Genomic DNA, 15,325 nt, shown 5'->3' on the forward strand with positions numbered 1-15,325 from the left:
ACTTTATAGGATATGTCCCTTTCTTGAAGCAAGGAGGTTTTTATATAGACATGAGCAAGTATTATGACTGGTGTTTTGAGAAAAACTACTGTCACAATAGATACATCATAGATTTGTCCTGAAGTTGTATGACAACTGCTGTGTTGATAACTTGTAAAATGCAAATTTGTTCCTCATTAAAAAGGTAAGGACCAGTGCTACGTTCCAAGAAGACACTGTAAATAAGGCTCTTTGGGAATTTCGTCTGCTTTGGTATCTGTTAGCTGTCTGACGCCTGAAAATCGAAACATGGAGAGCAGATGCTCTTGAAATATCAGACTATAAATAAAGTCTTACAAGGCCAATTAGACACCAACATAAAGTAAATAATTGATACAATTTAACATTTCTTCTACACTGCAGATTTATCTAATTTAATTCCTATCATGCCACAACAAGGGTGTTTTTTAACACTCTTAAAACTTGGCCAGAACAATCTCTTTAATATATTTCAAATAGAATTCCTTTTACTTTTGAAATTCCTTCTTCAGAAATTGCAGCTCTTTACAAAATACAAAGGACTGTGACACTATAAGATCAGTGAGCTGTTCCTTGTTTTTCTCTTTGAAAGAAAAAAGGATCTGAATTTGACTGATGTCTGCACTGGCTGCTTTTAAGCGGAAACATCATGGGACAAATCTCTCATCACTGCCTCATTAATGATCTCATAAAGGAGATAAAATGCATTCAATGCGGTAAGACAAATACATTTTTAAAAATAAGACGGTGCATATATTTGTGTACACACGTTTTTCAATTTCTAAAAATGTGGTGCTCAAGTTAAAAGAAGTTCAACTTTAAAAGCTTGTCTTGAGACCTTGCATTGTTCCCCCCATTCCATTCCCTACGTCTCACGCTTTTTAAAGCTAAAACGCCTTCTGTGTGACTGGCCTCTAAGAAGAGTCCATAAAAATCTCTGTTGTGTTATTTTGAATAAATTTTCAGTATTCATTTTTCACAGGTGTTTTACACATATTTTGAACTCCACATTGGATTAAAAGAACCAGTAGGGTTAAATGTCAGTAAACTTAACGGAAAATGTCCTGGAAGAAAATTACAAGTACCTTTTCCATTTTTCTATGGATTTTTCTTTCTTACAATGTATGACCAAATTATTTATGTGATTAATACTGGTTTTAATACTTAAGTGTTCACATTATTAATAGCACAAATACGAACTCTTAAATATCAAATTTATCATTATATGTGTGAAATCTTGCTCTCTAACAACTGTGACAAATGGATCTGATAATAATTCCCTATTGTCACAGAGAATCAGTTCAAATAATGTTTGATTTGTGGTGGGAGTAGTGACGGCTGTGCAAGAAGCTTTAGTGCCAGCTCAAAAAAAAATATAAAAAATGAACCATCGGGTTCGTGGACCTCTGTTCTTGGACATATGAAGCTTAAGTGGATTTGTGCTATGAAGGAACAAAGCCAGTGTCAGTCAGTGCTAAATCAAGCCTTCGGGGCGCTTACTGGGCCTTCAGTGGAACTAGCAATTATCCATTAATTACATAATGAGATATTTGCTAATGGACTCCTCCATTCTGAGGACTTCACTTCAACTGAAAAAATCAAGACATAATGTTCAAATGTGCCCGGGCAGTCTCTTTACTCTAGCAAAACGAGGAGATGACCTCATCTCTTGTGTAAGCAATTAGTGTTTGGCAGCCAAGAAGAAAAGAAGGGCTGTCTGCTGTGACAAACATACGCAGACCAAGCCTAACCGTACCATTGAATGATAATTACAGTGCTTGTTTTAAAACACTAAATATTACATTTCTGACTAAATTAATTCAATAATTAATTCAGATTAAAGCGCTTAACGTGTTGTGGGGTTCAAACTTTAATTCTAGACTATTTCAATTTTTGTTTAAAACATTATACTTTAAAAAAAAAAATTAGATTAGCTAATAAAGTTTGAAAAAATCTTCCACTGACTTGCTGACAATGTTTAAATCTATTCATATGTGTGAAATCTTGCTCTCTAACAACTGTGACAAATGGATCTGATAATAATTCCCTATTGTCACAGAGAATCAGTTCAAATAATGAGTTTCAAACAAAAGATTTGTGGTGGGAGTAGTGACGGCTGTGCAAGAAGCTTTAGTGCCAGCTCAAAAAAAAATATAAAAAATGAACCATCGGGTTCGTGGACCTCTGTTCTTGGACATATGAAGCTTAAGTGGATTTGTGCTATGAAGGAACAAAGCCAGTGTCAGTCAGTGCTAAATCAAGCCTTCGGGGCGCTTACTGGGCCTTCAGTGGAACTAGCAATTATCCATTAATTACATAATGAGATATTTGCTAATGGACTCCTCCATTCTGAGGACTTCACTTCAACTGAAAAAATCAAGACATAATGTTCAAATGTGCCCGGGCAGTCTCTTTACTCTAGCAAAACGAGGAGATGACCTCATCTCTTGTGTAAGCAATTAGTGTTTGGCAGCCAAGAAGAAAAGAAGGGCTGTCTGCTGTGACAAACATACGCAGACCAAGCCTAACCGTACCATTGAATGATAATTACAGTGCTTGTTTTAAAACACTAAATATTACATTTCTGACTAAATTAATTCAATAATTAATTCAGATTAAAGCGCTTAACGTGTTGTGGGGTTCAAACTTTAATTCTAGACTATTTCAATTTTTGTTTAAAACATTATACTTTAAAAAAAAAAATTAGATTAGCTAATAAAGTTTGAAAAAATCTTCCACTGACTTGCTGACAATGTTTAAATCTATTCAAATCACTGTAATATTTGCACACTGAGTACTACTCTTTCTTACATCTATTTGCATACTGAACTCTGATTGGTCCTGACTTCCCTGAATACATTACACTGCAACTGTGTTGACTCTTGTGTGCAACTGACAGAAAACAAAATGCATGTTGAGTATCATGATAACAGAAGACTTCATTTACACAGAAGAAAAACCTCAAACTGGCACTAATTAGTCTGAATATTTAACCTAATGTAAAATCCAGCTCCATTTGATAATAAACTAGGTCACTGTTCAGCACATCATGCGATTTGGGCACTTAAATAGAATGGCTAAAAGATCACTCCAATAAATGTAATGTGATACTTTTACCAATATTAAAGATGACTTACTTTCATTCGAGCCTTGACTTTCATCCCATGATCTGATGTAATCGTCCTGACAAAAGCAAAGAAGTGAAACAGTCAAATGTGCTGCACAGAATAAATGTTAAGAATTTAGTCAAGATTATTACATCTATCACTGTGCATCTCTCATTAACCAAACTTAAAAGTACAATACTAAGATACTTTAATTGTGAAAAGCAGTGGAAAAGCACTAATGGAAAAAGGAGGGATGGAATTTAAGAAAAATTCTGAGGCAAACAAGACAAAAAAGGTAAACGCTTAAATGAAATGTCAAATGAAGATGCATGAGCAACTTAGATTGCATAAAAAATGGGTTACAGCTTTGATAGCAAATATTAGATCAAGCATTTGAAAAGAGACATCAAACACAAGCATAGTCATGATACAGCACTACTGACCTCCACTTCCTGGTGAAATGTGAGAAGGATGAATCAAAGACAAAAGAGAAGGAGACCGTTAGAGGAGAGCGATGCATCTCTGAGGAGCAACTATCAAGAAAAAAGACAGGCTCCAACTGCTAAAAAACATCTAATTGCCTCCTGGGTAAAATTTGAATATATCCTTGATATTCCCTCAAGTGTCCTTAAAAAAGAGGCAGTTGCTTTAAGATAATTATACACTTGGTGCTCATAACACTTGAAATATTTCAGCACTCTGACTAATAATAATAATAACAACCTTTTTTTGTAAAGTTCACAAGCTTATTAGTGTCATCAGCAGTCATTTATCTTTTCAGTTGTAGGTGTAAACAGGAGGTGAAATTGCTTATTGACTGAATTTGGCTTTGTCAGCTACAACAGCGCTATAAATTATTACTTTTCTGCAGCAAATGTTTAAATCACAAGTCAAGTGGCAATGCATATGCTTTATCACTCCTGAAATGTAGACCATTAAAAAAATGACACTTTCATGTCCACTTCATGAATATATGTCTTGATGAAATACATTACTGCTAAATCTATTTAAGACCTGACTTAAAATGAAAAACCTGCTAAAAAAAAAACTATTATTTTACTATATGAATATGTGCTCCTGATATGATATAACCCTGTCAAGACAAATGAAAGACCAGTGGCTCAAAATTCAGTGCCGCATTGCTTAACTGCAACAGTCCCTGGTGCTGGACAACCTTGTTATTGATTTCCTGATACCTGCATTATTTAAGTCAGTTTTTGCTGTCTTGGCAAAGTAGATACTGTGTGGTGTACTGAGACATTAGATGTCCATATCAGTAAACATCGAATGGACAGAGTGGTGAAACCTCTTGAATATATTTATTATCTTTAGTTTATGCAAATTGTGGTAGCCACCCATGCAAACACAGCCCTAAATTCTTTCGATATGCACTTTTATTAAGAAGAGAATTGTACACTCAGTAAGCGTGAAGTATGTGGAAAATATTGTGTCACATCAATGTGTTCCCCTTCGCTGAAAAGATGCAAGAATGAGTCAGAGTAGAGAAATATCGCCATGGCTAACATAAATATTGCCACAACATATCATCATCATCTAATTTTATATGACCATCATCACAACACATCATCATCAAGATTTCTTAAAATGCTTAAGATTTCTTCAAGCTTAATAGAGAGCAAACGTGCCCAGCCACATTTCAGCAGCATTGGTTCCAGATGTATTTTTCCCATAGGGATTTTTATTTGAAAAATTATTTATTTAAGAGTTATAAACCATAAATCAAATCAACAAGCTATGAACTTTACAAACTTTAATTTGAAGCAAACTACCCTAGTGAAAAATAAATGCCAAGTTCTGTCATGAAACTCTAGATGGTGCAGGCTGATGGGTCGTTAATGTAAATTGATATTTGCAGCGATAAACTACTTGGCACTAGCTGATTGGTTCAGCCAATGAGCTCACTGCCTCACATTTAAATGGCTGGGTAGCATTCACTCGAGCAGTTCGCAGCACACATTGAGAGTTCCTCTGAAACCCTCCACCTTCCCTAGCTCCACCTGTATAGACCTGCAACGGGTTATTATATATGCTATTTGTGCAGCAGCAGTATGCCTTAAATACTCACTGCACCGTATCGTTCCTGTACTTGCTTTGCAGCAGAAGCAATAATCTACAACAACAGCAATAACTAACAGCAGCAGCAATTAAGCAGCAGCAGCGTAGCAGATCTATTCCACCAAGACCAAATACATTAACACTGTCATATTCATTACCATGCTAAAATCTACCAAGAGTTGTCATGATACAAATACACTAAAATGTATTTAAAATACATTTATTTCATGCTAAGTATACTACAAATACATTTACATATTTATGCGCTTAATAAAAATACCCTGTATTTTTTATACTAAACTGGTATAGTATAAAATTGTACTATAAAAAATCTGCTAAATTGTACTAATTTTGTACTTAATGCACTTTATTTGTGCTGAAGTAGTGTTGATGTCCAAATAAAGATATACTGAGAAGTATATTTGATTGTGCTAAAGTGGAACTATTGCAAGTGTACTTTTTGGTACACTTTAAATATCTTGCATTTAAAGAGAAATATTATTCAAAGATCAAACAATCCTCATCAGTAGTGACATTAAAACACATTTTAGGCTTAATTTTCAGAAATGTGCATTGTGCACAAGTAGTACAGTTTCATTATAATTTTTATGTCAGTAAGTTTGGCTGTGAAATAATGTGGGTTGATGGCTTCAACAAAAGCATATACCATTGATTAACAACCTCATAGCTCACAGTAGGTCTGTCTTTGTTGTCTGTAAAGGTTTATATAACTTATCATTAAAACTCATTTCCCCTGTGGAGAAAATTAAAATTCCGGAACCTGAACCACTCTAAGCAACAGTGGCTCAACCAATGGCAGAAGTTTTGGGCAGGGCTATCTGTTTAACTAACCAATAGAAGAAGAAGAGGGCACCCAGAGGAAACCTGTTTGGAAACAATCATTATTTTTTATCATAAGGTGCCGCTGGTGGCTCAGAAATTATTTTCTTTAATGAAGGACATACCCATTTTATGAATCATCATATCGCTTTAACATAAGTCAGTCCAAAATGTGATCACATGGATGCGGAATCCCGACAATTTGTTGTATTTTAGAGCATAGAGACATTTCAGAGTCAGCAGCACTTGAAAACACAGTCTGGGAAGCAGTCATCTACAGTTGAGCGTCTCCTGTATCCAGAGTCAGCTCATCTTTGGCCTGCTTTGAGTGAAGGCTGCCAGGACTATCCCTCAGAGGACACTGGTCTCATCAAAAACACCACAGAACACATCAACCCCTGCTGTGCTGACTGACAACTCTTTTATCCCTCATATCTCTGCAATGTAATCGGGCATGTCTGAACATGCACTCTGTAAATTCAGCTTTGATTTGGAGGCCCTGAAAACACCTGTGTATGTTTATATGACATACGAGCATTTGACTGACACCTGAGAAGAAGATGGAAAGTGATATACACACACGTGTGTGCGTGTGTGATCAAGCAGCATTTGGTGGGTGAACTGGATCTGTCTTTTTCACTCAAACTTGACAGTTACATCACAATGCAGAGAAAAAATGCAGGAACGCACCATTGTGCTCCTGTGTTGCTGCTGCTACGAAAACATCTGCGACAGTGACACAGCACAAAGACATCAGGGAACTAAAATCACTAAAATATGGGTATATTGATAGACAGTTTCAAAACTGTCAGATGACGGCAGAAGTTAATTTAAATGTACGAATCTCACCAACTATGGCAATCAGAAAAAAATATAACATGCATTACCATTCAATTCACAAGTTTCAAGTAATGTCATATCCTTCCACTTGGAAGGCAAAACAAGGCTTTCTTCTGCTGCCTGCCAGCCAGTTGTTTTTTACTAGGCTAATGTACTAAGACAGTGATATTAAATGACAAATTCAGTATACAACTTATTGATGATGCATACATACACAATCATATTTTGCACTCATCTGCTTGCATGTACATCAATAAGTGTATGATACACTTATTGATGTACATGCAAGCAGATGAGCGCAAAATATGATTGTACTGCACAAAGTTTCACATTAAGAGCTTTCCCATAGAAAACCAATATAAAGAAAATGCTTAAGCATTTTGGTGCATTGCATTCATATTATTGGCTCATCTGATTGACTGTATATAGTATGCATAATCGATGAATTGTATTTTTGATCTTTTGATATCTCTGTCTTACTACATTAAACCACATTAAGCATTTTTTAATAATATCCAAATCATGAAAATTACTCTCATGATCTGATTCTTGAGTCAATCACAAAAGATTCAGCCTTGAACCTGCTGTTAAGTTTCAATTAGACTCACTCAGAAAGTGAAAGTGAATCAGTTCACAACCTTTACTGAACTGTGAGTAGTTTTTGGATTTGTCAGTTTCTAAATAAATCAGAACCGTGATGTGTGATTCAGGTTTGTGAGACATGCATCAGTCTATTTACTAACTGGGTGTTAATATATGACAGTGTGTAAACAAGGATATACACTGCAGAGTTTTGTTGCAAAAATTAGTGTAATAACGGTATTCTAAAAATATATATTAACATTTTTCACAAACAGGCACAGATATTCTTACAAAACAGTGATATATATTGTATGGCACACATACAATCAGGATCACTAGAATAAGAGCATTTCAGTACACAGCAGAGTTGTTAAAGGCTAAAGTAAGAAGTTCTGCACTTAATCAGCTGATGCAATACTGAACAATAGTGTTCACCATGCGATTCTGTCATATGTCAAAAAAGTAATTTTCCTCAAAATATTTCATTTTAGGAGCCAGCCCTTGTCACTTTTTTGTCTGACACACTGCTTTCAGCTTATGTCCTCCCACTTTGTTGTCTCTTTAATTTCAAGTCATGCCTTGTAACCTTGAGGGGATTCAAGTTTGGTTGTGACTATTTCACATTTTTTTGTTTCCACACATTCTAGAGATTCGCTCTGACAAGTTTTGCATGCTCAAAATTACTTATTGTTGGAGGCGCACAGTGAGGCAGTCTTCCATAATTGATCAAAGCCGGATGGACCCTGGAGGTAATGACCTCACAATAGCCTCACACCTACGCATTCATCACTCCACCGTGTTGCCGGCAATCATACAGGCTCCTCGCAGTTCATAAACACCCCAGGCAGTGCATGATGCTGAGGACCCACACATCCCTTCTCCCGTTGACTCTGCATCTAATCGGCCGTGTTCCACAAGCCAAGAAATCAAGAGGAAAAACAGATACTATATTATATATCGGATTCGGAACATTCTCAACTATGTTTTCACTGTCACACCACGGCTATAGCTGACAGGCAAGCACAAGCCTCCCACTTGATTTTTGCATTGGGCTTTTTCCGACTGGGCTTTTCAGATTAACCGCACATGGGCACATCAAAAGCGCTGCTAACAGCCCACTCCCTTGACTGTGAACATATCCTGGCTTTCCTCATGTAAAAAAAAACTCTGGCCTGCCATTCTGTTTTTGTAGAGCCAACAGCAGCAGGCAGCTCCTCCAGGACAGAACTCCAAAGAGAGTGCTGACTTCTCGGTGAGAATGCCCTGAGAGCATTTGTCACTGACTCATGCCTTTAAGTGAAAGCATATAACTGAGGGTGAAAGCCTTGATGTGACTTTTAGTGTTATCTCTTCGAGACATAAGAGGTTACCGCGTGCACTTTGATGCATGAGAAATTTTACAAATTGAGATTGCTTGACTTGAAGCCTGACTCATTGTAAACAGATGAAGTGATCCATACCACAGATGCCTAGCAGATACACAGCACTGTAATGTGCTATAATGGACAACACACAGATGGACAATGAGATCACATTGTAATATTAACAATTTCCACAACTGACATATAACTTGAGCCCCAGGTTGGAACAAAATGAAGTGCTCAAGTGTTATACAACAGTTTAATAAATAAAACGTTAATATTGAGTAAAGGCATGTTCCCAAGAAAAATGGTAACCATAAAGACAACTTCAACTATATTGGCGTCCCCGTCAATGGACGATAACATTCTGTTTATTATAAGAGCGAGCTGCAGTTATTTCATATGACACTTTAAATACTCAAGCTCTTTAAAATTGGGAAGATTCTGATTGGCTGTCAATATTTTCATTAGCTGGAAAAAAATCCTTCTGAAAGTGATTCTAACTGTATCGTTCCTCTGTGCTGGTATTGTGATTACTGTGGTGTGGACTTTCCTATTCTTATAGAATTAGAACAATTATCAAAAAACATTATATTTATAGTTACCATCCTTAGTGCGCAAGGCCCTGACTTACGTTTCAGACACAGCTACAAACAAAGCCACAGACTAATTACCTGTTGTAGTGGTGAATCAACACACCGTAGTGTTATTTCTCCAGAATGAATCAGTATGCTTGAACAAATCGGATGAGTGAATGATTTATTGAAGACAGTCACTTCCCTAGTAAAAAATAAATATACTAATATATACTGTATATGAAATACATTTATTTCATGCTAAATATACTATAAATACATTTGCATATTTATTTACTTAATAAAAATAATTTGCAATTGTACTTTTGGTATACTAAACTGGTATACTTAAAGTCTAAATTGGAACAACTAATTTTGTACTTAATGCACTTTAATTGTGTGGACGTAGTGCTGAAGTCCAACTAAAGATATACTAAAGTATATTTGATTGAGCTAAAGTGGAACTATTGTATACTTCAGGTACACTTTAAATATCTTACATTTAAAGATGCAAGATTCAATAAAGCTGAATTAGAATTTTTTATATCAGTAAGACTTGAGTGATATGTCAGTAAATATGTTAATAGATTTGAACTATACTTAGTATGAAATAAATATATTTTAAATATATTACTTTTTTACTAGGGTTGTTTCAATCCAAAACAGGCTTGACAGTTCTTGCCCTCATGCATACCTTTATGGAGCTCTTTAGGCTTAATCCAGCCTCATTAACGCTGGAGGCAAAATGCACTTTAATGGGGTTAAGATCAAGTCACTTAAATTGGACATTTTTAAAAAAGCATGTCTTATTTCAAGTACATTGAGAATAATTGACACCTTCATCAAGGATGAGCAGTCTTGGGGGTGAAAATAACACTGTCATGCTTGTATTTGTAATTGGATGCACAGAACAAGAGCCTTTTTATTTGGCAGTTTTGGTAGGTCAGCTTGATCTTCAGAGAACACAGTGTTTGGTACCCAGACTCCCAGGGGCAGCAGGAAACAAGTCAAGAGAGTGACAGAAAAGTAAGTATTGCACATATTGGAAAAGGAAGGACATGTTAAAAGAGTTGTAAGACCAATTTCATGTCTGGAACTGGACCAAAGCCTCCAAAAATTAGCCTGGGTATGCCACACACCGCACCGCACCTGCACTCTCCAGATAAAAAGTCCAATTCAGCAAGAAAGGCCCAGACCCCAGGAGCAGAATGATGAAAGGCCAGTTTCTCTCCACTCAATTAAAGCCCACCTACACTCCTGGTCTATAGCCAAGACGTGGTGCTGCAATGCCCTCACTCGCTTTTGTCAACAGTCATCCTACCGCACTCAATTTCCCCTGCCCCGCAGGCCTGCAACCTCCTTCTCTGTACAATCCGGCCTGTTGAGTCTCTCAAATGGGGCTGAGACCTGAGAGTGACAAACAGATGTGCATAAACATGCATCAACTGTGTTCCAAAAAAAAGCATAATGTTTTGCATTTGAGTGCACTGAATGCTGATGGCTGAGATCTTAATGGGGTATTTTGGTGCATCATCTTAAACTGCATTATCCGTAATTATGGACCATATGCTATGCTGCTCTGGCAGTTGCGAGGGCATTCCCGCCTCCACAAGCATGTGACTGGTATCTTGATGGACTGAGGCCATGACGGGGCCAGCACTAAGGTTCTCTGCGGTAGGTCTGCACATCCAATTGGCTTGTCAGTTGAGATCACTCACTTCTTTTGACAGCCAAATATTGATGCATTTGCATACCACCAGGTTATTTTAAACTACATTCATCAGCGAAAAAACACATACTTGCTTAGCTGTGCAAAACAAAGCCCTCAACAGAGTTATGTCCAAAAAAGAGACTGATGCATTCAATATTTAATCCACAGTGAAATTTTCATAAATTAAGAAAAAGACACATCTAAAGCAATCACAGGGAACAGGCTTCCACCACCCACCCTGAAAAACAAAATGTGCATGTTTAATGAAATGCCAATGAATGGTTAAATGGAAGACCATTTTCAGTGTAGGCTTGAAACATTTTTACCTCATTAAAAATGTAGTGGACGAATAACAGGTGCAAGCCGACACAGCGTTCCGGAGCTAAGGGAAAGCACTGATTTTTAATGAGCTTCTTCTACATCGAGCGTGGGGGGGCATTTGCCAGCCACCGGAAAATTGGCCAGAGCTGCTGGTTGTTTACTTTCAGTATAGATAACGGATTCACTCCTGGTTTCTCTCTTGAACAGCCGGGTAAGGTGTGGGGTGAAATTCAACTTGAGTCGTTTACCCTCAGCATCTCTATAAGCATTTACAGATAATGAACACGAACATATCACCCAGGATGTTTAATAGGAAAGAAGTCCAAGCGAGCAAATGTGCACTAAATTCTATAATGTTGGACAAATCTGATATATAGCTCACTTCAAAATTAATGTTGCAAAGGCAATTGTGAATATAATTGTACCAACGGGGATTTGTCATTTTAAACGACCCAGTCTATTACATTTTTGCAGTATATTTGGTCTTAAATACTGACCATGAAATAAGATTTAATTTTCCACTTGTATGGAAATAGATAAGCGAGCATGCCAAAAATGGTTCTGATTCAGTCAGTTGTTCAGAATGTAATGCAATATATACTCTAATGCAGTCAGTGGGATTTAAAAATAAATAAATAATCAAAACTCAATGTTAATCGAACAAATTTTAGACTTTGGAAGTCTCAAAACATTATAAGCATTATAAAATCAATCAACCAAAACTTTTATTTAGAATGACTTTTATATGGACCTCACTTAATATGTTAAAATGAGACTCTGACATGCTTCACTAAGATTCCCAGATAGGACAGATTATGATGTGTGGTGTAGCTTTGACATACCTTGACTATTCTCCAAAGGCAGGACCTTTTCAGACCAATGTCTTGACTTTAAAGAAGCCTATTTTTAGATTTATTTCATCTGTAAGAAGGTAGACAGACTGACTGAAAGATCTTTGTGTCAACTTTCCATTTTTAGGTATCATATATCTCATATGATATCATGGATTTGACAAAACAAGGTAATAAAATCTATCCACATACCATAACAGGACCCTTGAATTACAGAAGGCCTGACAGCAGGTTGGTAGTTCACATATATATTTTTGAAACATTTAGCAACCCTCTACATTGCGAGTAAATCACTCGCATATGCGACTAAATCTTACTCTGGGCAACTAAATAATATCTAACATTAGCCATTGGCTAATAAATTCTTAGATTTTACACGCCAGTATGTGTGTGAAAGGTGTTCAACACAGATTTTCACTCGATAAACACGCTGACTGAGCGCTTGAGAGTTTCACTCTCCGTCAAGCGATCTGTACTATCTGGATGCGCTCAATGGATCATGTCATGTACTCAATGGATGCGCAGTATGTAGCACGCAGCGCACCTGTATTTGACGTACCGTAAACTAGTGTGAAGGCGCCCGCCTCGCCGTCTCTTTACTGATAGCGCTGTGTTTCTCACACATGCAAAGAGAGAGAGCGAGAGTCTTGCATACCACGCTGAATCGACGCGCTACATGTAAACCATATTCTTTGTTGTATTTTCCTGTCAAAATAACAGAGTTCATTTAGAATTATTCAGCTTTTAAGAACAAGCAGAAGATATGCCGGTTTCTCGGCAGTGGGCAGAGCTAATGCGCGAACAGCTCTCGTTGGCTGGCACTCATCTATTACCGTCCCTGTTTTGATTTCAGCAAATCAGTTCGAGCGAACACTGACAACGTGATTAATATTCATGAACCCAGCAGATAATAATAGTAGTAGTAGTAGTAGGCCTAGTATCTTTTAATAATAATTACTATTACCTATGACCAACAATATCTTAAACACCACCACCAGTACTAAGTTCAGTTAAAATGGCAAATATGCATTCATTCATGGTTACCAAGTTTTAGTTCTAATCACTAGTTCTATCATTAAATAGTGCTTAATTATCATAATATAATGCTTGATTGGCTGAAGTTAAGAGTGCACATTCAGTTATTTAAGAAGCTGTTCCATTTTACAAAGATAAGCTGATTGGGTGGAATCATATGTGTGTGTGTGTGTATGTGTGTGTGTGTGTACCTACTTAACCATATTTTGGGGACAAATTTGTAACCAAAAGTGAGCAAAACCTGACAAAATCGGCAAAAACCTAAATTTGTGGATGTCCTCATTTGTAAAACTATTAAAATAAAGTAAACAAAGTTTTTTTTTACTTTTGAAATTGTAAAAATGCAGAAAGTTTTCTGTGAGGGGTAGGGGTGGGTTTAGGTTAAAAAGTGTATAACTATCTGTATATAAAAACAATAGAAGTCCATGTAATGTCCCCATTTAGATAGCTAAATAAACGCGCGCGCGCGTGTGTGTGTGTGTGTGTAAAATAGTATATCAGTCTGACGAGTAAACAAAAAAATTTACTAGCCAATGGCGATTATATTGCCAAGGTGTGCGTAGAGGGTTGACAAGGTTAATGACACAGAAAAATGTCAAATAAAAATCACTTTGATTTTAAATGACAATAAACCCATTGACAGCAAATCAGAATCCATTCTGCTTTAAAGAGCTCAAGCATTTAAAGCAGCTGATGACAAAACTGCAGCGCATGCAAACAGAATGTTATTGTCCGCTGATGTGGATGCCAATATAGTTTTTACTGTTGGTATGAATGGTTATTAAAGCTTTATAGTCATAGTTATAATTACAGTTATCATCCTTGGTATGAACGGGCTTTTACTGTGGCTCAGCAATCAGCATAACCTTGAACTGCAAACTGGTTAGATTATCAATCTAACCTAAATGAGACAATGCACTTTGAAAAAAAAAATGTGTGAACGTGATTGCATTTCATAAGATAGTATCAGACCAATGGCATTTATCGTAAAGAAAGAAAGCACAATCAAGCAAAACATTCCACAAAAAGTTCAACAGGTCAAAATGCAGACAGAAAGTACTGTGCCATTCTGAGCTTATCAATCGCCCATAGTTAATATGACATACTCCGCAAAGACACCTGTGTGAACTTTAGGGGAACAGCAGCTGATGCATCCAAGTAAGTTAATTCTAAGAAAATATACAGCATCATTCTGTATTTGTTTGATCGTACAACACTCTTTTTGTTGTTTTATGACACTCGTACATGGTAGTTTACCATATCCATAGTCTACTGAGGCAAAGCAAGTTAAACACAAAAGTCTTGGCCAACAGGACATAATAAAAGGGAGTTGTCTCAGTTTTGAGTATCTTAATAAAACACTTATCCCCATGTGTTCTGGGTAGTCCATATTGGCTTGACATAAAACTGTCAAGTAAAATCATGTGAACATGCAGCTCGAACCGATGTGGACAAATCAACAGATGTGATTCTGAATAAGAGTTGCCTGATGGCAGGAATGATTCATCATTTTCTCACGATGTCCCGTTTTCCACAAATACCCCATCATCTGACGTCACGGTCATTGATAGTCATGATTTTACAGCTGACAAGAGAATCTCAATGCATTTTGGTTTTACAGTATATTGACTGTTTAGATCAGGGGTGGGCGAACTTGGCCCTTCCAGGTCACTTTCCTTCAGAGTTTAGCTCCAACTCTAATCAAACACTGCCTGAACCAGCTAATCATTGTCTTCAAGACTACTAGAAGGCTACAGGCAGGTGAGTTTTATCAGGGTTGGATCACATCTCTGCAGGAAAGTGACCTGGAAGGGCCAAGTTTGCCCATCACTGGTGTAAATATAAAAGAAATGCCAAACCACATGCAGGTTTATTCTTACTTTTGGAAACCTAATTGTTTTATAATTATTATTATTTCTGTTGTTTCTAGTAGTAATTTTGATAATAGTCAATAGAAAAAAATATAACCACACACACATTGTTTGTCCACAGAATAATTACACATTAT

The 15,325-nt window shown here is 36.7% G+C and overlaps 1 protein-coding gene across 2 annotated transcripts in view; it reads right to left on the reverse strand.

The window, feature by feature from the left end:
* LOC107707351 (SPARC (osteonectin), cwcv and kazal like domains proteoglycan 2) overlaps nucleotides 1-15,325 on the reverse strand; it is a 42,233-nt gene that overhangs the window by 17,998 nt on the left and 8,910 nt on the right. The window contains exons 2-3 of one of the 2 annotated variants that reach the window (XM_016511343.1): nucleotides 3,569-3,577; nucleotides 3,156-3,201 (exon numbers count right to left, since the gene is read on the reverse strand). In XM_016511343.1, coding sequence (XP_016366829.1) covers nucleotides 3,156-3,201; nucleotides 3,569-3,577 — 55 coding nt within the window. The remainder of the gene's footprint in view (nucleotides 1-3,155; nucleotides 3,202-3,568; nucleotides 3,578-15,325) is intronic. The other variant, XM_016511350.1, reaches the window with a different exon arrangement.

The sequence above is a fragment of the Sinocyclocheilus rhinocerous genome, unplaced genomic scaffold (assembly GCF_001515625.1).
Source record: "Sinocyclocheilus rhinocerous isolate Xijiao unplaced genomic scaffold, SAMN03320098_v1.1 scaffold1243, whole genome shotgun sequence".
NCBI classification, from domain to species: Eukaryota; Metazoa; Chordata; class Actinopteri; order Cypriniformes; family Cyprinidae; genus Sinocyclocheilus; species Sinocyclocheilus rhinocerous.